Source organism: Ursus maritimus, unplaced genomic scaffold (genome assembly GCF_017311325.1).
Source record: "Ursus maritimus isolate PB19 unplaced genomic scaffold, ASM1731132v1 scaffold_15, whole genome shotgun sequence".
In the NCBI taxonomy this organism is placed as follows: Eukaryota; Metazoa; Chordata; class Mammalia; order Carnivora; family Ursidae; genus Ursus; species Ursus maritimus.
In genome coordinates, this window is record NW_024423897.1 from 16,657,772 (window position 1) to 16,682,948 (window position 25,177).

Below are 25,177 nucleotides of genomic sequence, written 5' to 3' on the forward strand. Positions count from 1 at the left end.
GAAGGAAGAAAGGGAGCGTGCAGGTGTGACTTGCTTCTCTCTGCCTCTTCCTCTGTGTCCATGGTCTGGAGCAGTGGGAACTTGGCTTGGCCTCTCGTAAATCATTCCCGCAGCCGTGCTGACAGGGGGAAACCGGGTGAGCCGTCCATGTGTTTGTGTTTTGCATGCTTCCCTCTGCAGTCCACTCATCTTACTTTCCCAGCCTTCTCACTCCACACCTTAAGAACTTAAGGGCATCTGTGGGCCCGGCTGGCTTAAGAGCCGGAGACGTATACCAGATGTCTCACTCGGACCCTAGGGAAGGAGCAGCTGCAGCAGCAGCAGACTTGAAACCCATGGAGCCCTCGAGTCCCTCCCCAAGGCTCATAATGCCGTGCCTCCGTGGGCGAGTCCCCATAGTGATGGTGCTTCTCTCCTGGGAACATGCTCCTTGTGATTGGAGAAAATAGGTAGGATTTATACCAAATGGAATCTTTAGGCTGATAATACAAATACAGAGGAGTTCCCCTGAGTTTCCAGAGTTTCCAGATTGTTGTGGGGCCCCCCTCTTCTCTCCAAAGCTGTGTTTGGTGACTTTAATTGAAGCAGTAACACATGATCAGAGGAAAAACAAACTCAAATAGTATAAAAGAGAGGGTACAATGAAAGATAGGGTTCTTTCTCACCCAGGATTTCCAGGTCTTCCCCCCGCCCCCGAGGCAGTCATTGTGTTACCAGTTTCTTGTTTATCCTTTTAGAAATATTTCTTGCAAAAAAAGAAAGTTGGCAGGTAATATTGTGTTTTATAATAATATTTGGGCCGCTGACACCTTTAAGAATTGCACAGCAGCTATGGATACTTATAAAATACACCAGTAAAAAGATGTGGCATACCATTTCACTAGGGATGGTGGGTATCCGGGCTCCCCCAGTCTATCTCTGATCAACAACTCATCCTCTAATGTCTACCTGACTTCTTGCATGCACAAATGCTTTGCAGAGTAACAGATAGGATCAATGTAAGGAAGAACGGTTATTTGTGAAGAAATCTAGGCAGTACTGGGATGAAGGGAACGTGAGTGAACTTGTGGGTTCTAGGAGACACGGTGTGCCTGTGTATGTTTGTGTATGTGTCCCCAGCTCACTCTCTGTGAGCAAGAGAGGTATGGATTGCAGTAAAACATTTTTTTTTTTACCTCCTGGTAAGTTGTTTATTTTTAACAAAAATGCTTATGAAAAATTATTATTGCATAACTAATGTGTTAAACATTCAAATAATCTAGAAGTGTCAAGTTAAAAGAAGTGAAAGTTCCTTACCCCCTCCCACTGTTCCAGCCAGTTGCATTCCCCATCTATATAACCACTGTTGGGGATACACATAACTGAAAGACATAATCATATGTAGGCATGACGTTTCTTAATCCGAGTAAGATTACCCAATACATAACGTCTTGTAAGTTTTCACTCACTTAACATTATGTCTTAGGCGCACATAGATCTGTCTCATTCTTCGAATGGCTGCATAGTGTCTTATCTACGAATGTCCGGCAAGTTTAATTACATAGAACGTCTTTCAAGGATAAACAATAAATCATGTGATAGCAGCTCTGTCCTCAAAACTCTGGGACCCACATTCACTGTGGTTATACCTGACTCCTTGTCCCAGGACTCAGATCTGTGAGAGAGGGCAGGAGAGAGACCATGAGATTGGAAATGAACGCGAGAGAATATGTAAGAATGTGTGCATGATGGCCTGGAAGGAGCTCAGAATTTAGAGTCAAGACACCTGAGTTTGAGACCTAGCTCCACACCTCCTGGCGATGTGATCTCTGAGCTTTGCCTTCCCCGAATCATTTTCTCCTTCTCTTTGCCTCGGCTGGACTGGCGTCCCCCGTGGGCCTTCGTCAGTTTTACAAACAGTGCTCATGGTGCAGGGGCTGTGAGTGGGCGGTGGGGGTGGGGGCTTGTGTCAGGGCCCCACTGGGGAATGAGGAGCCTGTTCACCAGAAGACTGGTATCTGCCCCCAGCTCTAACATTAACTCACTGGGTAACCTTGCAAGCTCCTTGTTCTCTGGGCTTTGGTTCCTCTCATCTGAAAAAGAAAATAGATCAGGTCACTCGAAGGACTATTGAGCGTTGGAAGTTCCGTGCTGCCGAGCGTGCACGGTCCCAGGGAGGTGGGCGCCTGGGGCAGAAGGAGGTGGTTCGTTCACCTGCAGCAGGCCATCCCTGTCTGCCCCTTTGCCAGGGAGGGGCATGGCCTTCTGCCTTTGAATACCTGGCCTTCCTTCTGAAGAACACAGAATAAACACTGCCTCTGTGTCCGGCACAGAGTAAGCCCACGTGGGGCGGTTCCGCTAAGTCATGACAGGTGTAGTAGATTCTGGAGTCAAACCAGTCTTGCTCTAAAACCTAGTTCTCCAGTGTCGGTTTTCTCGCCTATAAAGTGGGAACGGTCGTGACATCATTGGTGGATTTACATTAGGGGATGAGTGCAGTCTCTTTGAGAGCAGGGACTCTTTTCGGTCATATTGCCTCCCTAGAGCCTAAAACAGTTCCTGGCACATCAGAGGTTCCATATATGTGTGTTGGATGGCTACAGAATGGCTCCCTATTACTTCAGTCAGTTATCACAGCCACGGTGTGAGCTGCCCAGCACAATGCTAGTCAACCGCAGAGCCCGAATTTGAACCCAGGTGTGTCTCCCTCCTGAGCTTACACTCTCCACTTGTCCCTTGCCACCCCATTCCCTAGGGAGTGTGTCACCTATGTGCCTTCTTCCTTCTGTGCTGCCTTTGATGCCCCCAGCTACCTCCTTCTCATTGGATGCAGATTGGGGCGGGGTGGGGAAGGAAGAGAAAGAAGGGGAATACCTCTTAGAGCAGCTCTGGTTGTAGGGACATGGGATGTGTCCCCTTAGGTTCACATTCCCCTAGGAATGGACACATTCCTAGGAAGCACTTCTTGGCTAGGTCCTTCAAGGGTGCATTTGGGTGAGTCCCATGGTCAGTCAAGAGTTAAGCACGCTTCACTCGCTGCTGTCTGCCTGTCCTGCCCTGCCAGGGTTCCTCTTTATAATTTCATTTATATCAAGCTCTCAACAATGAGCAATAGAGTGGAGAGTGGAATGGAGCTAGCATGTGAGGTCCCAGCCACCCAGCCTCCTGGGCCCCCCTCCCGTGCCCCTTGGCGGAGCTCTGCCACGGCTTACATTTAGCAAATTAAATCAACTGAGGCTCCTGGAAAGATAAATGACCTGTGGGTGCTCAGGGGAGAGCAGCTAGCAGGATTTGGGGGTGGTGATAGGGGAGGGCCACAGCAAATAGATTCTAAGAAATCCCCTCCTACGCCCACCATTGTCAAAGCTGGTGCTCACTGTGAAGTCATGGGGCCTGTGCCAGCTTCTCCTCCAAAGCAGGCAATCTGGGAGGGTTGCAGCTGTGCCAGGGGGGCAAGTTACCAGGAAGCACAGTAGGGGGAGGGGAGGGGAGCGGCCACGAGTTCTCAGTGTCCTTCTGAGCCCTATTATCTGCCCACTCCCTGAACCAGAGTCGTCTGGACCTTTGTGAAAAGACGGGCTAGGCCAGACTTCCGGAGTGTGCCTGTGCAGGGAATTACCACGGGGCTTGTTCGCGGTGTAGGTGCTCCAGCCACAGAATCTGAGGGTCCTACATCTGTAGTGTTAATATACCCTACAGAACAGTCTACTAGGGAACTCTGGGAGCTCTGATCCTGGAGCTCTTGGACCTGCAAGGTTGGAACTCAGTGATGGAGGCAGACGGCCCCGAGACTGCCAGACCCTAAATCTTTGGCTCCAAATACCCAGCAGACCTTGTGATGGAACCTCCCTGGGGCTCAGTTTCCTCATCTGTAAAATGGGACTCATGATGGTGCTTTATAACACTGAGAAAAGAAAAAAAGAATGATGATTGTTAAGCACCGTGCCTGGCATGTGGTTAACTCACAAAAAATGGCCCCTAACGATGAAAAGCGGACTAAATGCCTCCTTTGTCTTGTTATCTCCCAGCAGACTGCTGTCTTACTTCCGACAGGCGATCGCACCTCCGTGGAGAGTTAACAGTCGGTTGTAGCCATCTGTAAACCCGGGATATCTTTCTGATCCACTCTACAGCGCTGTTGTGACAGATGCAGTGCGAGGGCGTGGTTCAGGTTGTGGGACCTGGAACCAGACAGCTTGAGTTCTTACTACCGGTGCGACTTTGGGTCGGTTTATTAACTTCACCTAGCCTTAGGGTTCTTATTTGTACAACGGGGATCAGGAATGTTAGTGTGAAGAAGAAAATTCTCAGCACAGTGCCCGGACCATAGCAAAGCCTCTATATAGCCACCGTGATTACTCTTATTCACCATGTACCAAGCTTTGCCTTGACCTCTGTTCTGTTTGACCCAGAGGCTTGGGTCAACACACTGGAACCTTCCTGGTTCCTGTGTGGAAGTTTCCACTCACTGGGTGTTATCTTCGCAGCTACAACCTGATGGGCACAAAACCATCATCCGACTTGCTGTCAAGCCCTCTGTTTCCAATGTTTGGAGCCATTGGGGGAAACTGAGGTCATGGGAGGGGCCTTGGTCAGCCGAGATGAGAAGAAAGCTTGGGAACAGGATGCCCACGGTGGCTCTGACCTCTGCCCTTTCCTGTCTGGACTCGAGAGCGGATGTGACCCTTGCTCTTCACCCCTCTCCCACCCCCAGCTGTTCAGGGAGTACCTTGGGTGTCCTGCCACGGGGCTGGTCCCAGATTGCTGTGTCAGCCTGGGTGAGGCAGCCGGGAAGTCGTCAGGCTCCCTGGCACCGGAATGAGGTCAGCCAGGGATGGATTCCAGGAAGGCTGCTGCTGATCAGAGCCTGGCGCTGTCTCTCCCACAGGCATCACAGGCTCTTCCCAAAGGGCAAAACCTGGGTGGGGACTCGAGGGGGTAGGGGCAGAGGTGGAAACTGGGGCAGCCAGAGAGAGGTCCTGCCAGTTTGAAGTGGCAAAGAGTGACTTGGAGATACTTTAGCCTTTTGAACTTTCTGGACAGATGAAGGCCTGAGGTTTTGGAGCCCATGAAATGCTGCTGGTGCCCTGGGACTTATTACTGGGCTTCTTCCTCCCCTGGAGCCCTGACTGAGTGCATTCCTTGGCTACATCAAGGATGGCAGATGCCTGCTACACGGGCCTGTACTCACCCTTCCATGGATTATTTGGGATAGCGACCAAGAATAGGTCAATGCACTCTTTCTCTCGGAAGCCTCATTGATGTCATGCTCCCAGGCAGCTGTGTCCAGTCCATCAGTGTTTGGGGCGATGAAATCTTTTTGCTGTCTCTGTTACATACTCTAGTGATTTATTCCCAGGTTCAGAGTCTAAGCTGTATGGGGGCAGGCGCTTCATCTGTCTTGTTCTCTTCTCCGTCCTCAGCAACTAGTTTGATGCCTGGCACATAGCAGGAGCTCAGGGAACACTTGTGGAATGAATGACTGTCCTCTGATGAAGCTGTGAATGACTCGAGGACAGCGATCACGTCTACACCACATCTAGTACAGATTGCGAGTTCAGTGAGTGGAAGAGTAGAATGAATGAATACATGTGCTTATTCTGAGTTCAGTGCTTGTATCTGTAACCAAGAGCCAAGAGTAGTTTCCCGTCCTTGGTTGTGGTCATCACTTCAGTGAAGAGCAGCCTGACTGGGGCTGGTAGGAAAGCCGTCAGTGATGCCTCTGGCTTTGGTTTCTTCTGTACACAAAAATCTTTCCATTTAATCATCTGGAGCCCTGTTAAATTAGTAAATTGTCATTTGCATTTACACAGGGGGAAAACTGAGTGATTTTTTTTTTAAGAGATTCATTGAAGATCATTTGACAGCTTAACATTTAGAGGGAAGACCAGAACTTGGGTTTTCTCACCCCCAGGCCACTGGTTTCCTTTCCAGTCACCAGACTATCTTTTTCTGAGTCTATAAGTTTCAACTTTTGATTTGTCATATGCCATGTTTGAGTTTGGGAAGCTTTTTGGAATCCTGGTCTTACCATCCTTTATATTATGAACTGTCCCTGGTGAGCCTTTTTGGAACCTTTGAGCTTCTTCATAATAAGCTTTTAGTACCTGAAATTGTGTACCACCTTTCATGTACATGTGCAGATTTCTCTGGAGAGGAAGTCTGAGTTTGCATCAGATTCTCACTCAACGGTGCGTGACCCCACAGTAAAGTTAAGCACCAATGATCAAAACCAACTGTGTCATTTCACGTATGGAGAAACTGAGGCCTGAGCAAGAGACTTTTCCAGGACTACAATCTTTGACCAGAGATTCTGTTTCTCCCGTTGACAGAGGACTGATCATGGTGAGCAGTAACCTCAGCTACATCATCGAGCCCCTCCCTGACAGCGAGGGCCACCACCTTATTTACAGATCTGAACATCTCAAGCTGCCCCTGGGGAACTGTGGGGTCGAGTACTCCAAGTCCACCACCAGGGACTGGGTCCTTCATTATACCAACCAGACCAGGAAACGACCTCGCAGGGTGAGTCTCAATGCAGGCGTCAACCTGGGGGTAGGTTTTTCCCCTCTGCGGATCCTTACTTTGGATCCAGGAGTATTTCTAAATTAAAGGAGATGGCCAGGAACGAGGAAATAACCTTTATTTTTTTTTTAATTCTAAGTTACTATCTTTTTCACTGTTGTGTGAGATACCCTTGTTTGGATGGAATAACTGCTTTTGGGAAAAACTTTTGGGAAAAACACTATGACATTTAAAATACCCTGAGATGCTTATTTCAGAAACTTTAAAATGTGAGAAAAAAAATATGCCTCCCCTTTTGGAATAACCACTTAACCATATGCACAAAGTGCTTGTATTTATGTATACTGAAAATAGAGGTATGTGGTTTAAATGCTTTTTGGGAACTTGATTGTCAGCATGTTCCCTCACAGTATGTTGGCCCCTGTACTTGCCAGCCAGCTCATAATTTTTTGAGTATAAAGGACTGGACTCATAGTCCCAGAGCAGCCCCAGCGATAACCAAGATGGCGGGCGGAAGGTGTAGTGAGGGTAATGGGACCGTAGCCAGCATCAAATGTAAAGTTAGTGAGGAGGTCCACTGCTTATTAACTAGCACCATTTCTTAGCAGTTGTTTTGAAATGAAGCCATGCCCACCATTTCTACAGCTCTGATCTGTTTATATCTCTTTCTTAGATGAAACGGGAAGATTTACACTCCATGAAGTACGTGGAGCTTTACCTCGTGGCTGATTATGCAGAGGTAAGGGGGAGGCAATGGGTTTTAGCGGAAAAACTACTCTCTCGATAGCTTCCATTCCAGGCTTTCACCCACTTTGGGGAAATGCTGAAACATTCATCTTTCTCCAGTGTGTCGTGTGATTTGGGCCTTAAATCTGACCGAGGGCTCTTTTTGCTATTTCAAACATAGTTGGGGAAAAAAATCAAGGAAAAAATCTCTGCTGGCTCAATACATTAATTAGATAGAAAATCAGGGCAACCAGCGTTATTTATATTAACATTTCTTAAATTGAATCTGAGTACCTTTCGGTTTTGGTGCTTATTCTTAGGGAACCCATAAATTCTCCATAGAAATTTCAAAAAAAATTTTTTTTTGCAAAGATAATAAGTATATTCTCAGTCATCTGATTGAATACAATTTTCCTGCCCATGTGTGGGTCCATTTTTATAACCCCCTTGGTGCCAAATGAGAACCATGGTTCCCAAAGCATCAGCAGCCCCTGGGAACTTGTGAAGTACAAATTCTTGGGCCCCACTCCAGACCTGCTGAGTCCTAATCTATGGGGCCAGGGGCCAGGAATCCCTATTTTAACAAGCCCTCTGGGTGATTCTGGACACAGGCAAGTTTGAGAACTACTGACCTAAGGAATAGCTGTTTACCCTTTAATTCTATATTTCTCAAATCAGCCAGATTCTCAGGGGCCTTGGCTTCTAAGATTTGATGAGCATTCATCTCTCTCACTCTTTCATTTATTCATCAGTGATATCTTGATTCTCTCTTATGTGTCAAGCACAGTGCTTGACCCCAGGAGATGAGCCCAGACCTGTCCCTGACATCAAAGTTTAGAGTAGCGGCACAAAAACTCAAGTGTGGTGACGGCCAGGATGGATCTTTACAGGGGATTAGAGCAAAGATCGTGAGAGGGCTGGCATGGTTTTGGGAATTGGGGAAACTCCACGGGGATGATGTTGAAGCTGAAACTGGAAGAGGGGGTTCAGGTTCCAGAGCCCATATTTGCCTACACTAACCATGTTTCACCTCCAATTCTCACTTTGTGTAGTGACTCAACCACAACTAAACACAGCTGGGCAGGGACAGTCACAACGAACTGAGCACTCACCATGGTCTAATGCTGCCGCCTCGCCTGGGGCTCCCCTGGTACAGAACTCGTCAGAGCTCCGCCTGTCTCGTGCCCCCTCCAGATGCTGCCGTTACCAGATCCCCAAAAAGACCTCATCCCAAGGCAGCTTTACCTAGTCCACAGTCCCAAAGCACGGATCCTGGGGCAGTGAGGGTCGTGGAAAGAACACTAGGCTTTGGGCCAGAAGATCATTAGTGGCAGGAGCAGGTGGCCTTGAGCTGCCTTAAAGGGCAAGGAGTTGTTACCTGGGCAGAAGAGTGGAGGTGAAGGGCATTTCAGGCCGAGGGAACATCATGTTCTGCTTTGGGAAGAATTTAGCTTTGCAACTGATGTAGGTATTGGTCTTTCCAGGAGCCTTTCCTTTTTTTTTTTTTCTCTCTTTTGTTTTCCTTTCCAAAGACTGGTGTGTGTGTGTAGGATGGGGGAGCGGTGTGGGGAGCTAAATCTAAAGCTGATTTAAAAGCCTGAGCTCCGTGGTCATGCGGAGAGGTAACGACGCTGGCCCTGCCCAGCAGGACTGCCTTGCGGTGAGAGGGCTGCTGGAAAAAAGCTGAGTTCCTCTGACTCCAGAACATTTTTCCATTTAAGCTTTTGTTAGATGATCTTAAGATCATCTCATACATAGTCTTGAACATTTCTTTTGTGTTTTTTTTGTTTTTTTTTTTTTTTAGCCACAGAATCGTTGGTTCAGATAAAGCTCCTAGGACCCCCAAAGCTCCTGCTCTAATGTAAAGGTGGGGTGATCCTCCCCTTCGGCCCTGCACTCTCCCCAGTAGCATCTTGCTGGAAGGTTCTAAAACCTACTGGGTGTGAAACTCTGGAAGCTGAAGTAGTGGGGGTGGGTTAGGGATTGGGTATCTTCAGTCTCGTGACCTTCGGGGTCCCAGCAGAACCCCAAGAGGAAAAGTGGCCCCCAAGTTGCCTCTAGGACTGTGGTGTGGTCTAGGGCCGTCTTCCTGTTCCAGAGGAGAGAGCCTCCAGCCCCAGCCCCATAGGCATTGCCGACAGGGTGTGATTCGTGCAGCCTGTGGATCGGGAATGTGCTCATTTCTCAGGGTCCTGGGCTTTGAGTGATTCACGGGAGAGGGATGTAATCAGCCAGATGGTTCACAGGCTGACAAATCTTCCACCTCCCCACACCACCTCTCCCTGACTCCCTTTTCCAGTGGCCTCTCATCTTCTGCAGGCAGAAATGTATTCCTGACAATTAATTAATCTGAGAGGTTGGGAAGATGGGGAAGGGGAGGGCTGCCTTATCTGTGATTTACAACCTGGCGCTGAGACAGGCCAGGCTCCTTCTCTGGGCCCTGAACTCGGTGCAGGAAGCAGAGGCACCCGGAGAGGGAGTTATTGCAGTAAAAATCACGAAGCGGCCGTTCACTCCCTGGGCCTAGGTGGGAGGGCCTGGGGCAGTTCTCCGTTTATTCATTCTGCAAGTGAAATGGGAAATCTAAGCAGGGNNGATGGGATGTTGTAGGACATGGGATAGTTGTAAAAACAGGCCTGCAGAGCGCTGTCATGCTCCGGACAGCAAGTGGGGTAGTTGGAGAAGGCCAGGTGTTATATACCACGTTTTACTTCCTGTGTCACCCTAGAAAGTGTAAGGTTGAGATACTTCTTTCTTTTGATCAGGTATCTGCAAACTCTGGCTGGTGGCCTAAGCCAGCCCACCACATGTTTTTGTAAATAGAGCTACTGGCACCAGTGCTTCCTGCTGTGTGTTGTCTGTGGCTGCTTTTGAGCTGCAGTGGCAGAGCGGCGTAGAGGGGACATGATATGCCTGCAAAACCTCAAATATTGACAGTCTGGCCATTTCTAGAAAGTTTGCTACTCCTGCTTGAGGCTCTTCTGTGCAACATGGTACATTACTTCAACTACCGTGGTATTGTCAGGCAGTTGTTTAAAGACAGGATTAATGTATTTGAAAAACAATGAACTCTGACTCTGACGTTCTAATAAATATTCAGTAAATGTTGCAACCCTTTCTCTGCAGTGAGACCAACTTAGAAATGGGATGACTCTATAAAGAGAAACGTCAGGATTCACAAGTCATAATTAGGTCCAAGTCATAGGCCTTTGCGTCGAATTGCCCTCTAGAAAGCAATGGTGAAGTGCGATGATTGACAGTTCTGATGAGCCACAGTTCCAAAGAAGCCTAAGGAAGTCCAAAAGCAGTGGGAGAACAGAAACGGCGGTTTTCTCCCCTGAATCCATGGCCAGACACACCCTCATCCCAACAGATACCCCAGGGTGTTTTCTCGCTGTTCTTTGTGATTCTTGCTTGAACATTTTTGTGGGATTCAGTGGAGGAAGGATGTGAAGGGTCGGAGTTGAAGTCCCATGGTAGCGTGTACAAAGTAATCAGATAGGTATCCAGATTCCCTGGAACAATGGCAGCATACAGGACATGCCCATCATTTGCAAACTTAGGTTGCACTTGTAACAGATTTTATCTTTACACTGTGAAGCTTTCCTTCATCGTGGCAGCTGAAAGAGATCTATTCCCTTTCAGGCAGGAATGGTAAATGTGAGGCTATGTACTGGTACCCATGGCAGATATTTGCAATCGAGCACAGCACNCTTTCCTGCTGACCCCCATGCTGTCTCAGTCTTCTTCTCACTGTAGAAGGCACTGCCAATCGATCCAAATGGCATGCCAGACGCAGCCTGTTTGCCAAGGCCTTACGGTTGCCAGCACCGATGTGTGTCATTCACGCGGCCTCCCACAGCTATTTATGTGCCCATTTTAATTGTGCATTCCTTAAATACAGAATCTGCCATTCTTGTTATTTCTGGCTCTCTTTCTGTTTTTTGTTTTTTGTTTTTTTTTAAGATTATTTTAGAGAGAGAGAGAGCACGTGAGCAAGCAGGGGGAGGGGAGAGGAAGAGGGAGAGAATTCCCAGCAGAGTCCTGCTGAGCGCAGAGCCTGATGCAGGGCTTGATCTCACGACCCTGAGATCATGACCTGAGCAGAAACCAAGAGTCAGACGCTCAACCAACTGAACCACCCAGCTGCCCCTCTCTTTCTGGTTTAATGCACGGTCCTGTGGGCCATTACCAGGATCTCACACACGGTTTCGTACCTAGTGCCACGCATAATGCTGTGCACATGGCAGACATTCAGACAATCAGTGTTGATTGATCACATGTAGGGAGGCCTCGTGCAATCCCTGTGATGATGGCTTCATGTTGGAGTGATGACCAAAGCAAGGATCAGATTGGTCCCACTTCTGAGTCCCAGTGAGAGACCGCAGGAAACCTGGTAATTTGGAGGACAGGAGAACAGATTTGACTTCCATGGCTGGAGGAAGAGACTTCAGTTTACCATACAGCTATTACATGTCTACGGTGTGCCTGGCACGGAGCTGGCAGCTGGGGATGCCGTGATGAATGTGACCCAGGTTCTGCCCTCCCTGAGCTGACACTGGTGAGGGTGTGGGAGGAGAGGAAATTGCATAAAAATAACTGCTCATAGAAGTCTGGAGAAAATAAAATCTAATTGAAAGACAAGAGGTGGGGCACAGGAGGGGTCCAGAAAGGGGTTCTGGGGCCTCACCTAACTCTGCTTGCTCCATTTAGTTTCAGAAGAATCGGCGGGACCAGGACGCCACCAAACACAAGCTCATGGAGATCGCCAATTACGTTGATAAGGTGAGACCAGGTGTGTACTTTGTGGGAAAGGCGCCAGCACCTCAGAGGGGCCACAGGACAGGAGATCGCACGGCACCGGAGCGGCCTCATGGATCAGTCACCCCAGCCAGTTTCTGAGACAGAATAGCAATGCCGTAGAGGCTCGGGGTGCTCATGACAAACCCCTCGACTACATGAGCTTAGCCAGGGAACTTACCTTCTTTGGGTTGCAGTTTTGTTTTGTTACGTTTAAATTTACAAAGTAGAGGGGCTGGCTTAAATTAATGGCTTTCAAAATTTGTGTTTTTCTGGTGGAACCCTTCTTTTAAATGACATCTTATGCCTATGTCTAATATAAAAGTCAGATAAAAACAGACTCTCTAACCAAAGCAGGGGTGAGGATCAAGAGTGTTGTCCTCTTGCTCCTTCCCCTCACCCCTGCAAATGGCTGCCAGGGAACCTAGGACATGCAGAGCCCAGTTTAAGACTGCTTGAAGGTTCTCTAAGGTTCCTTCCAGGTATAAAGCCCAGAAGTGTCCTGACTTAGGGGAGAATTGAGGTAGGTCAGCATGGGAAAGGTACAGAGCCTTCAAAGTTGAGTGGTTTGTTTTGGGCCAATCTGTATAGTCTCCATCTATAAAATGGTTCTAAAGTTATTTATCTCTTAGAAAGACCGTGTGAATGGTTAAGTTTCCTGATCAGGCCCTTTTAAAACATGCCCTTAGGAAATACCCAAATTCTTGAATTTTACTAGAGCAGGCTGGTCTGGGACTTGGAAATATGCTGTTTATATGAAAAAGGTATTTGTTATACTCAAAATGCAGTAGAATAAATAACCTTAAATTACAGTACTCTCTTGATAGGCTAGTAGTAAACAGTTTTTAAAAATAGATTTTCATTTGTTTAAGGTCACAGGTCTCTTAGAGTATCTGAAAACATTTATTGTACAATTTCAGGGTGTTCACAGCACTTCTGCAGCTTGCCTCTGGGCCTGTTAGGGATTCGTGGATCCCAGGTCTAAAAGGGAAATTATTTTTTTCCAAACATTAGAAGATAGAGAAGAAAACTTAGGTTTTTTTGTTTTTGTTTTTGTTTTTATGGATTTATAAGCAAATTCAATAGTGTTCTGAAGTCATCAGGTGGGAGAGTCTGTGGTCTGCGTTTTTGTTTCACCCTAGATGGCTCTGGAAACACTGGTGAGTGGTCAGTGACAGGTGAAAGTCAGTCATCAGCATTTCCTGGAAGGAAAGCCTCCAGGGACACAGCTCAGTCCTCTCTCTAGCCCTCAGTTCACTCAACAATAACATTTAAATGATCCTACATCCTAAACACTCAACATCTGGGAAAACAAGAAAACCTCATTTCCTGGGGGGTATACAGGAGGCAGACCCTGCTCTCACTATTGTTCTGGAGACCCAGCAGGTGGGAAGCTTGGCTGGGCCTCCCCTTTGTGAACTCTCCAGCGGGTCTGTGTGGTAGAACCAAGGGTGCTGATGAAAAGTGGAAGAGAGGTGACGCTGCACCCCAGCCCTTCTGTGAAGCCCCTAGTCTTGCTTAGCTGGTCCCTTCTGTGGAGCGGTCTTGGTTTTCTCCTGAGCAGCTAATTTTAGTCACTCTGGCTGGGGTGGAAGAAGGCAAACCCACTTCTCTGAGGCTTGCTGACCCAGCTACTTGAACTGAACTGTTGTTGAACTAAAACTGGAATGAACTGCACTAATTTGCTGAATCATGAACCCAATCCAAAATGTTTTTCCTGAATTGTGAAAAAGCCAAGTTTAAGTCCTTAAAAGCTCCCTCGTGAAGCAAGTTCGAATTGGAATCCAAACCCTTTATTTTCTGTAATGACTGACCTGGCACAAAACGGGAAAATCAACATTTCCTTTGCAATCAATGGCTATTTCACCGAATCTGGAACCCACCTTACACCCTTCTTGGGGGCAAGAGGATTCTCTGGATGTGTAAATACGTCAGCAGTGAAGCAGTGAGGGCCTCGAGTGGCTCTGAGATCTGATCCGATCCTCTGGGCCTTACTCCCGGCTCCACTGTCCTCCTGCTGAGACTTTGGGCAAGTTACTGAGCTTTTCTAAGCGTCCATGCTTGGGACATAGAATGTGCTCGATAAACGTTGATGTTACAATTGTTGTTTTTAGCTGCTGCCGTACCTGCCAATTTTGGATTAAGATGGTATCTTCTACTTATGTGACCTGGGTTTCCGTGCGGTTTTGTTTTCAGAGTCCCTGCCTCAGTAATCTCTAGGGTAGGCCAGTCGAAGAATCTGTTGAACGTATACCTTCCAGTGGTACTTAGCTTTAAAGAAAACCCTCTTCTTGGTGATATGTGTATGAGAGGAAGGACACCACGTCACAAAGGTCAGGTGTAGCTCTAGTCTGAAGGAACCTGAGAGCCAGGTCTCCTTTATAGAATTTCAGGATCTCTGGGCTGGACAGAACTCTAGAGGTGATCTGGGACCTTTGCAGTCTCGTGCTGGCTACCTGTCCATGCCATTCGTGACAAAGTCCAGACACCTCCAGTGACGGGAAAGGAGACTTTTGAGAATAAGCGTGTCCATCTACTCGCATACCATTTATACCCGTTTACCTCCAAAATGAGTAGGTGACTTCACCCGGTAATGCATCCAGATGCAATTGGGCATATCCAGACAGCGAAATACTATTTAGCAATAAAAAGAATGACAAACTGATGCATAGGCCAGGAGGTGGATGAATCTCAAAATGTGCTAAGTGACAGAAGCCAGACACAGAGACCCCATACTGTGTAATTCCCGTAAGAGGGAGGAATCGTCTAGAAAAGGTAAATCTGTAGCGGCAGGAAGTAGATTAGAGATCATCTGGGTCTGGGGGCGAACATGGGAAGACTGTAAATGAGCACGAGGTACTTCTTGGTATGAGGAACATACTCTCTAGCTGGATTGTTGTGGTCATTTTACATCTTGGGAAATTTACTAAAAATAGTGAGCTGTCCACCCCAACTGGGTGGATTTTATGGTATGTAAATTCCACCTGAGCATACAAGAGGAATTTTGTCTAACTTTTTAGACAGGTACAAACGAGATAAGTACCGTGTAAGGACCTGGGAGAGAGATTGTACCTGACGGCTCGGCCCAGGGTTCTTACCACAGACAACAGCAAAGCGTAGCTCTGAGCTCACTTAGGACTCACTTTAGTTACAACGGTTTTTGTTTTTGGTTTTCTATTTTAAAATGAAATGGGTCTTCCCGTCTGTCGTACCTACTGGCCACATCCCACTTTAGGAGCAGTTTAGAAACAACATTGATCCTGTCTTGCACATGCCAGCCCTGCCTGCGTTTGGAAGCAAGTCTGTGTCCTGTTCCGTCTCAGCGTTCTTTCCTCTTAGCTAAGTTACCCCAGCTCTGCTTCCAGAACGTTGCGCATCTTTCTCAGGATCTCACTGCTCCCTCCTGAGGCGTGTGACTAGGAGCCCCTGTGGCCTCCCTGCCCTGGGAGGCACGTGCCAACGAGCAATCCGGCACCTGCTCCGAGTGCTGGGGCTAGGAAGGGGCACGTAAACGTCAGGTGGTGCTGACAGATGATGCTGTGGCTCTCGTGTGCACTTTCAGTTCTACCGATCCTTGAACATCCGGATTGCCCTCGTGGGCTTGGAAGTCTGGACGCATGGGAATATGTGTGAAGTCTCAGAGAACCCCTACTCTACTCTCTGGTCATTTCTCAGCTGGAGGCGCAAGCTGCTCGCCCAGAAGAACCATGACAACGCACAGTTAATCACGTACGTGGCCTTTGTGCATGTGTGTCTCCTCGGGCCTGGCTGCCCAGCCCCTGCCTGCTGTGTGTGCCCTCCCTGCCCTTTCCCCCCCGGGGCTCAGTGTGGGTGGGACCAGCTATCCCGCCTCTCTGGTCCAAATAATCCCTTAGCTCTCAGACATGTGCTCTGCCCCAGTGCACCCAGGAAAATACTAAAACCCTAAGAGTCATAACAACCCCAGGAAGCGCTGACAGTCTAGATGAGAAGCTGAGACTTAACACCTCTTCTGTTGAACATCTGAAACAGTTGGGTGTGTGTTTGGGAAGTGACCGACCGTCAGGGGCTGCTTTCAAACAGACTTTCTGAGGGCCTCATTTTGGTCTTGGTGGTGCCTGGTTGTCGGACACATGCTCATCTCCCAAAGCAGTAGCCGCCTTAGATCAGCGCAGAGAGCCTGAGCCAGTTCGAGTGGCAAATAGTGCCGGAACCATGTGTTGGGAGGCAGGGAGAATTTGGGGGTGGAGGGAGTTGTGCCAGAATTTCTTCAATCCCAGAGAGAAAAGAATAGATAGTGTTGGGGGTCATGATGGCACCTGAAGTCCCCCGGGGGATGAGGGGGTGAATATCTGGTATTTTTAGTGTTGATTTCCAAAGGTATTCTGAGACAGTTATTACAAAAGGCACATACATAGTAAAACTATTTTCCTTTTGTTCCCTAAAAAATCTTTCTGAATCATTAAACATTTGTTCGCTCTTTAAAAGATATGGGGAGGGACACTTGGGTGCCTCAGTCATTAAGCATCTGCCTTCGGCTCAGGTCATGATCAGTGGGGTTCTGGGATAGAGCCTGCTGAGCAGGGAGCCTGCTTCTCCTTCTCCTACTCCCCCTGCTGTGTTCCCTCTTTAGCTGTCTCTCTCTGTCAAAAAAAAAAATCTTAAAAGAAAAAAAAATTAAAGAAATGGGGAGGGGCGCCTGGGTGGCTCAGTTGGTTAAGCATCTGCCTTTGGCTAAGGCCCTGATCCCATGGTCCTGGGAACCCCACGTGGGAACCCTGCTTCTCCCTGTCCCTCTGCTGCTCCCCCTGCTTGTGTGCACTCTCTCTCTCTCAAATAAAAAAAAAATCTTTAAAGAAATGGGGAAGTAACTGTACCAAAAATCTGGGCTATGTGTATTTCGCAACGGTACATTCACCTAGGAAGTTTTTGGGTTTTGCCCCAAAATTTGGAAGCCTGGTGTCCTGCTTTGGGCAAGACCTTGAGTCCAGGTGTCTAGTAGGACTTCCTCAAGGCCATGTCTAAGTGTATCAAACAACCTGTGGGGCTTCATGGAGATTTGCGTATATTTTATGTGTCCTCTTGCAGACTGTTGTTTCTCTGAAGAAGAATCTGCCTTCAATTCAGCAAACATTTATTAAGTGCCCCTATGTGTCAGATACTATGCTAAGTTCTGGTGACCCCCCAATAAATAAGGCCATCTTGGCTCTCAGAGGTCTCGTGTTCTAGATGAGAAGACAAACAGGGAGCTGTGAAAGCACTGCATCATGAATTTCCATGTAGATAGATCCTTTAAATAAATCCCATGTTAGTGGCATGAGGGAGAGTACTGTTTTACTCAGCCCCTCTCCCCCGCCCTGGATGGATGCGGCTGAGAGAGGGTGCATTGAACTGCGCGAATGTAGGGGGCTGTTGGCAGATTTGCATCACAATTGCCAAACAAAGGCAGAAACAGCTCATCTTTGCACCCAGCTGCACTTGGTGAGGTTCCCGATGGGACACATCTGTTTCCTTGGCCCCACAATGATGTGGAAATGAAGCATCAGCCCCCACAGCTGCTGCCCAGTACCCCCGCCCCGCCCCCAACATGCATACCACAGAGCAGGGCTTGTGGCCCGGGACCCTGGCAGCTGGCAGAAGTGGTCATGAGTCACCGCAGCATCAGAGCCTGTGCCACTCTTCCCTCAGCCCCTCCCTCTGGCCTTTTCCTCTGCAGCAGGAATGGGAGGCAGCTTTATGAGCCCTGCCCATTTCCTTCCAGGGAATGGGGCTCTGGGCATACTGTGGGAAAAAGTGACCTTTCGCCCTTTCTGTTTCTCTGGAGCAGTGAGAGAGTAGGTGAGAGGAAGTGAGAGGTGTGGTGACCTGGAAGTTGTCCATTTGGCCTAGAACGCCAGGGTCTCTCTCCTTGGGAATGATCTGGGAATGTCAGCGGGGTCAAGGAACACCATGATGGCCACCTGCTCCCGAGCACAGCGGAAGAGCCCTCACAGCTGCCATCTGAATGACCTTCTCTTGTTCCTTCCTGCAGGGGCATGTCTTTCCACGGCACTACCATCGGGCTGGCCCCCCTCATGGCCATGTGCTCCGTGTACCAGTCTGGAGGAGTCAACATGGTGAGTCGCCACTTCTCTGTGCAGAAGGCAGAAAACTGCCTCACAGAATAGGAGGTCATCTTGTGAAAAAAAAAATTAATATTTATTATTGCAAGGAAAAAACCTTGACATCAAGTAGGGCAGTTGTTTAAAATGAAGTCAGTAAGTTCTAAGAGATGGAGGTACCCAAGGGGGAATTTTCATTTATTATAGTTTATCCCAAATTTTCAAGCTCAGGAGACCCCTGGAAGTGATTACATTACATCTAGTGATATCACTGGATCTCTCATGTGTTCCAGACCAGGGTCTGGAGAATAGTAGGATAATAGAGATAAAAAAATATTTTTCATCCTTGGTTTTATGTTATCATGCATATCATTGTGAAACAAGAGCTTGTCTCAAAGTCATGGTTAGGAAATTACTGCCTTCTTTTGAAATTCTCTCTGGCTTTGTGGGACTGTGTTGATTATTCGTTTCTAACCCGTGAAGTAGATGTCAGGGAGGTCTGCTCTCCATCTGTCTGTCCACCCCTTTATCCTGTATTTATCCACAGATGTAGCATGACGGTTAAAAGCACAGGCTTTCATCACGGAGTCTGTGTGAGCTGATCATGGAATCGGTGGACAGCTGTGAGGCCTGGCTAAGAAAAGACAGAAACAGGGAGTAGGGAGAGCTGTCTTCTTGACCTGAACTCTCTCCTTGGGCAGGACCACTCTGAGAATGCCATTGGCGTGGCTGCCACCATGGCCCACGAGATGGGCCACAACTTCGGAATGAGCCATGATTCTGCGGATTGTTGCTCGGCCAGTGCGGCTGATGGCGGGTGCATCATGGCGGCTGCCACTGGGTGAGTCAAGAGTGTGTGAGGACAGTACAACCCAAGCGTTCCTCTCCATTAGCCCTAGGAGCCTCTGTTATCCTCCAGCGGGGGCCTTGGAGAGAAATGAGGTTGACAACAAAGAAATAGGAAGAGAACCAAGAAAGCAAATGTGTGCAAGGAGCTCTAGGTTTGTAGTGGGTGGTTTGGTGGTGGTGGAACCCTAGATATACTTAATTTTTGTCTTAGGGTCTTCAGCTGTAAAATTGGCCTTGACCACATGTGTCTTTTTCACTTCATGAATTTTTGAAGAGAACCCATTTTGAACAACCCCAACCCTTAAGTCCCTCCAACCCAAGGGATTTTGGTCAGTGCTGATTCAAAGTTCTGACATAGGCTGCACAAGGAAAAGGACAGGGAACATCCATGGCCACAGAGTGACTCCTCAGGGAATTTATAGGTTGCATTTACCACGAGGAATAAGAACAAGCCAGCTACATCTCCCTGTATCTGTGAGGGGATTTTTTTTATTTTTATTTTTTTATTTAAAGATTTTATTTATTTATTCGACAGAGAGAGAGACAGCCAGCAAGAGAGGGAACACAAGCAGGGGGAGTGGGAGAGGAAGAAGCAGGCTCACAGCAGAGCAGGGAGCCTGATGAGGGGCTCAATCGCAGGACCCTGGGATCACGCCCTGAGCGGAAGGCAGACGCTTAACGACTAAGCCACCCAGGTGCCCCTGTGAGGGGATTTTTTTTTAAACCAGAGCCTTTGAAAGAGAATTCTGGTAACAGCCACAACTCTTAGTCACAACTCTTAATATTTAGTATCTGAACTCATACAGCAAAGAGCATTGGGTTCTTCCAAGACCTGAGTCACTCTTTGGAAAGGCATCATGGTGGGAGTTTGTGTTCCCTCTACTCCAAACCGTTAGAGCCTGCTTATGCTTCTGAGGGAATGGTGTTTCAGTGTCTCTTAGAGGAAAGGCAACTTTCTTGGAGTTCCAGTGTCCAGTGTTTGTCCGTCGCTTCTTGGCTGTGACATAGAAAGGATGATACTGACATGCGGGGTACAACTCCATGGGTCACGCTCACATCCCTAAGAGCTCATGGTTAAGTCCATCCCTTTCTCTCTCAATCTAAAAAGCATATTTATAGTCATATGGTTGAGAGTTATATTAATTACTACTCCATTTTGTTTTTAAACTATACGCAAATAAAAACTACTAAAGTAGCTAAAAAATTGTTGGCAACAAATTCTTCGTGAAAGACCAAACAACTCCAGTGTTTAACTTTTAGTTGGTTTAGAGCATTGGGAACAGGATAGCTCTTCCTTTACAGACCCAAATTGTGGTATTGACCTGCTGGTAGAGAACGTATGACTTCTGATTCTTTTTTTCCAATAGCAGGACTCAGGACCTTTCATAATGTTGTGATAAAATTATGCATTTATGAATTGCTGGTTGAGTTTGGAGTGCTGTGTGTATCCTTAGAATAGAGGTCATAAGATCGCTGGCCCAGTGAAGCAATTAAACCCATGATCTTGGCTTTCTTTGGCCTGGTCTTCTATTCCAAGAAAATCTCCATCTAATATCAGCTTCAGGAAAAGTTTGGGTTGGCTAGTATTTTATTCAGCTCTAAAACTCAGGAAACCTATTGTAACATATTCAATTACCCTTTATTTATTTCAACCCCTTCCTATGAAGGGCAGAAATTGCTGCTTGTGATTCTCAAATACCTCTTCCATGCACGGTGAGGGGAAAAAAGAACATCATGGGGCGCTTAGAAAGAATTGTAAGATAATGTATCGGTGATGTTCTAAGGGGACAGAATGTGTGTGCATGGGACTGTGGGGGTCTGAGTCTAGGTGGAATCAGCCTCATGGGCGGCAGGATTAAGACTGTTCTGGCTGCTTAATGCTCAGATGGCCAACTAACTCCAACCTTACGCTCTGCCAGACATCCTTTTCCAAGAGTCTTCAATGGATGCAACAGGAAGGAGCTGGACAGGTATCTGCAGTCAGGCGGCGGGATGTGTCTCTCCAATATGCCTGACACCAGGACGCTGTATGGAGGCCGGAGGTGTGGGAATGGGTACCTGGAAGATGGGGAAGAATGTGACTGTGGGGAGGAAGAGGTAAGGTGTCATGGTAGTGCTCGTGGGAAGGGAAGAATGTGCACTGATTTCAAAATCTTAAAGTCAAAGAGAATGCAACGGAACCCTTCTTAGTCTTAGGCATCTCCCACATATGCACGGCTATGAAAGACGCCATCACAGATCAGGTGTGGCGAGCAGGCCTTCAATATGGACCATTGACTCTTCCAGTTTGAGGTTGGCTCCATTGGCGTCCAGGTCAGGGTGGAGTTCTTGTGAGTGTCTGGTCTAACCCCAAACCCATAATCTCCTCCCCAGTGGAGTTACAGACAGCCTCCCTGGTCCTCCAGCTGCACGGAGTTTATTCTGGAGGCCACACAGCTGGATATATGAACTTGAACCTGGGCCTTGAGGATGCTTAAAATAACACGCTTGTGCTATTTAGGCTGAGAAGAGATGATTGAAAGAGGATGTAGGAAGTACTGTTAGGTCTGGAAAGGGCTGCTGCAGGAAGAAGGAACAGAACTGTTTGTGTTCAAGCTCTTTCCTTCCTTCCGATCTTCAAAATGAGTGGTGGGCATGCAGCGTGGCGCTGTCATTTTTGGCAGATGTGTGTTGTTCTGCAAAAAGCAGAACTAGATAGTTTCATGTCTATTTTCTGAAGGATGAAATATGTACGTTAACATATGCAAAACAGCCAATTATGTGAAGGGGAGACTAAAGGTCTGTATAAGACTATTTGATTTTATAACCTTCTCTGTGGTTTGATTTTTTGTTTTTTGTTTTTGTTTTGTTTTGTTTTGTTTTGTTTTGTTTTTGAGAAAGAGAGAGAGAGTAGGGGATGAGCAGGGGAAAAGAGAGAGTCTTAAGCAGGCTCCAGGCTCAATGCAGAGCCTGATGCAGGGCTTAATCTCATGACCCTGAGATCATGACCGGAACCGAAACCGAGTCGGATGCTCAACTGACTGAGCCACCCAAGCACCCCTGATTTTTATCTTTAATGTCAACATGTAACTTTCATAATAAAACAAAAACTAGTTAAAGTCTCTGCCACCTCCACCACCATGAGTTCAAAGAGATCAGTCCAGACCCATCAGAAAGGAAGGAGTTGTCCCTTTTACCATGGAGGGTCTCATGGAGTTGGGGAGCAGTCTGTGAGTGGGCTCGGCCGGTTGGCTTATGTTCAGCAAATATTTCCTGAGTGTGGGGCACTATGTTGGCAAAAGTAGACGTGGTTCCTGTCCTTGTGGAGCATATCATCTATGAGGGGAAACACACATTGACCAAATAATTGCAAAAACATGTGAGTACAATCTGTGGTAAAGGGTTAGGAGGGCCAGTGATGTTGTGTTGTGAGCATTTGCAGTATGAAAGGAGCTGCCCCACACAGGCGGGAGTGTGGCTTCTGACCCCATATCTGAAGGCTAAGTTAGGAGTTACTGAGCAGCACAAGGAGAGAGAGCACATTTCAGCCAGAGAAGGAACCACACCCTGAAATGGGAGGAAACACGGTCTGCCTGGAGCCCAGGACAATGGGAGATTAATGGAAGGAAAGTGTCCTTTCCCTTCTCTTAGGGGAAACAGGTGGATGGGCATCCGTAGTCGGGCATGCCATGTATCTCTCCAACATGCCAGACCGGGACAGTTACGGTTATGATATGGTTCGTAAGCTTGGGACAGGCCCCAGGCAGACATGGCTCGCATTCAGCTCCAGCACTTGCTGGGTGTGTGCCTTGACCAGCAGAGGACTTGTCTGAACTCCGTTTTCCCATCTGTGAAATGGGAGTAATCCTGCCTCACAGGCTGTGATGGACCTATGCGTGGGGTCTGGCACATGTCAAGAAATGGTTTAGAATAGGCCTATGAACATAATAGGAGAGTGACAAAGACACTCATCATCTTTTTAAATCTCATGCTGTACATCAGCGAGTCAGGGCCCATAAGGCAGGAAGGAAGAGAGGAGAGCATGGAACCACTGAAGGCCTTCTGTTCCAGATAGGTCCAGGCCAGTGAAGAGTGAGGAAGAGCAGCAGGTAGTGAGAGCAGTCTGAGGAAGCAGGCCTCAGGACTGATACAAACTGTGTTCAGATGTTGTTCCAGCCTGACCTTTGCTTTTGATGGCCTTGTCTTCTGGGATAAAAGGCCCGGGAGTGTGGGGGCAGGGGGCAGGAGTAGAAGGCATGGTCTCTGGACGTCCTATTGGGGATGAGAAAAACAAACCCCAGAATTCCTATATAGTGTAATATTACGCTAAACCTGTTTTTGAAGAATACAGGACTACAGGGGAAAATGTACAAATTCGATTAAATTAAAAAGCAGCATGGATACTATGATTTTGTAAAAAAAAAAATTGTATCTACGTATGTGAAAGGGAAAATGCCTGGCTAATATTCACACTCAAAATGTAGTTGTGTCTATGTTGTGGTGTTACTGAGGATTGTGCATTTGTATATTTTCTCCGATAAATGTACATGACCTTCATAATAAACCTATAAAGTGAATTTTTTATAAAGATTTTCTGGGGAGCTTGGGCCCCAGGGGCATGTGGGGCAGGGGTGAGGAAGTGGGGGGGGGGGCTTCATCCCACCCCGACTCCTGTCTCCCGGACTCCCTGCCCCGGAGGCTCATGGCCTTTCCCTCTGTCTCTGCAGGAATGTAATAACCCATGCTGCAATGCCTCGAATTGCACCCTGAGGGAAGGGGCCGAGTGTGCCCATGGCGCCTGCTGTCACCAGTGTAAGGTAAGAGGCCCTTTCCTCCCACCCCCGCCGACTCCCCCAGAATCCCAGAATTCTGACCTGACAGCCCAGGGCTCTGCCGGGAGCTGATGGCCAGGCTTCAGGCTCCATCCCAGGGAAGTGATAGCAGCAAAGTTTCGGAAACATGCAGCTGGGCTGGCCCCTTGGATGAAGTTTACTATTTTCTATACCATGCCCCACTGGCTTCAGATCATCCCAGAGGTCTGTGCCACCTGGAAGATGGAAGACTTTATTTATTAATTTATTAAAATTTTACTTTATTTATAAATTCAATTAATTAACATATAGTGTATTATTAGTTTCAGAGGTAGAGGTCAGTGATTCATCAGGTGCACACAACACCCAGTGCTCATCACATCACATGCCCTCCTTAATGCCTATCACCCAGTTACCCCATCCCCCAACCCACCTCCCCTCCAGCAACCCTCAGTTTGTTTCCTATAGTTTAGAGACTCTTATGGTTTGTCTCCCTCTCTGATTTTGTCTCATGGAAGACTTTTTTTTTTTTTAAAGAAGTGTCCAGAGAGAGTAGGCTTGATTTTATTTGGAGTTCATAACAATAATCATCATAATTCTGATTAATGTTAATGGACTTCTTATTAGATGCCAGGCACTATGCAGAGAATTTTATATATATTATCTCATTCAATCCTCACAAAAGGACGTATATTAATGAGACGTATATTAACATCCTCACTTTAAGATGAGTAAACTGGAGCTCAGAGGGGGTAAGTGGCTTACCCCCGATCACACAGTCAGGAGGGGGCTGAACCATGTTTCCCTGTCTCTGGAGCCTACACTTCTAGTACTGATGTGGAAGATATTGCTACTAATCTTACTATAGCTTTACAATCTCTTATCTATAATTCTGAAATTCAAAAAATTCTAAAAACCGGAAACAAAATTTCTTAACTCGTTTGGTGGCAAATTTTACCTGAATTGACATAATGATAGTCTTTTTTAAAGACACACTTAAAGTGAATATTTCTGTTTTGTTGCAGAAAAGTTAATTTGATTATAAAGTATAACCCCAGACCTTGCTGGGGAAGGGGTCATATAATATACATACGTAATGCATGAATGTATATACATACGTATGTATGCAAACATGTGTAATGTCTGCTTCCTGAAATCTGAAAAGTCCCCACAGTTTTGGGGAGGAATTCTGGACCTGTGCTTCCATCTGCCACTTGCTAAGGGCTCGTTATGTGCTAGATACTGTTCAGGTGCTCTGCTTGAACGCAGTCCTTGAACAATCCCATGAGAAGGTTATTATCCCTGTTTCCTCTGTGCTAACCCAGAGAGGCTAAGTGGCTGCCCCAGCCCCACTGCTGGTTAAGGAGCTGGGATTTGAACTCAGGCAGGCTGGCTCCACGTGTGGCCTCTCCACCTCTATCCTGCTCC

At 47.3% G+C, this 25,177-nt stretch overlaps 1 protein-coding gene across 6 annotated transcripts in view; it reads left to right on the forward strand.

Moving 5' to 3' along the window:
- The window catches only part of ADAM19 (ADAM metallopeptidase domain 19), a 79,398-nt gene that overhangs the window by 36,123 nt on the left and 18,098 nt on the right, over nucleotides 1–25,177 (forward strand). For all 6 annotated transcript variants that reach the window (XM_040630363.1, XM_040630366.1, XM_040630364.1 and 3 more), the window contains 8 exons: nucleotides 6,312–6,504; nucleotides 7,178–7,243; nucleotides 11,944–12,015; nucleotides 15,593–15,759; nucleotides 18,041–18,125; nucleotides 18,812–18,951; nucleotides 20,879–21,056; nucleotides 23,666–23,755. In XM_040630363.1, the coding sequence (XP_040486297.1) occupies nucleotides 6,312–6,504; nucleotides 7,178–7,243; nucleotides 11,944–12,015; nucleotides 15,593–15,759; nucleotides 18,041–18,125; nucleotides 18,812–18,951; nucleotides 20,879–21,056; nucleotides 23,666–23,755 (991 nt within the window). The remainder of the gene's footprint in view (nucleotides 1–6,311; nucleotides 6,505–7,177; nucleotides 7,244–11,943; nucleotides 12,016–15,592; nucleotides 15,760–18,040; nucleotides 18,126–18,811; nucleotides 18,952–20,878; nucleotides 21,057–23,665; nucleotides 23,756–25,177) is intronic.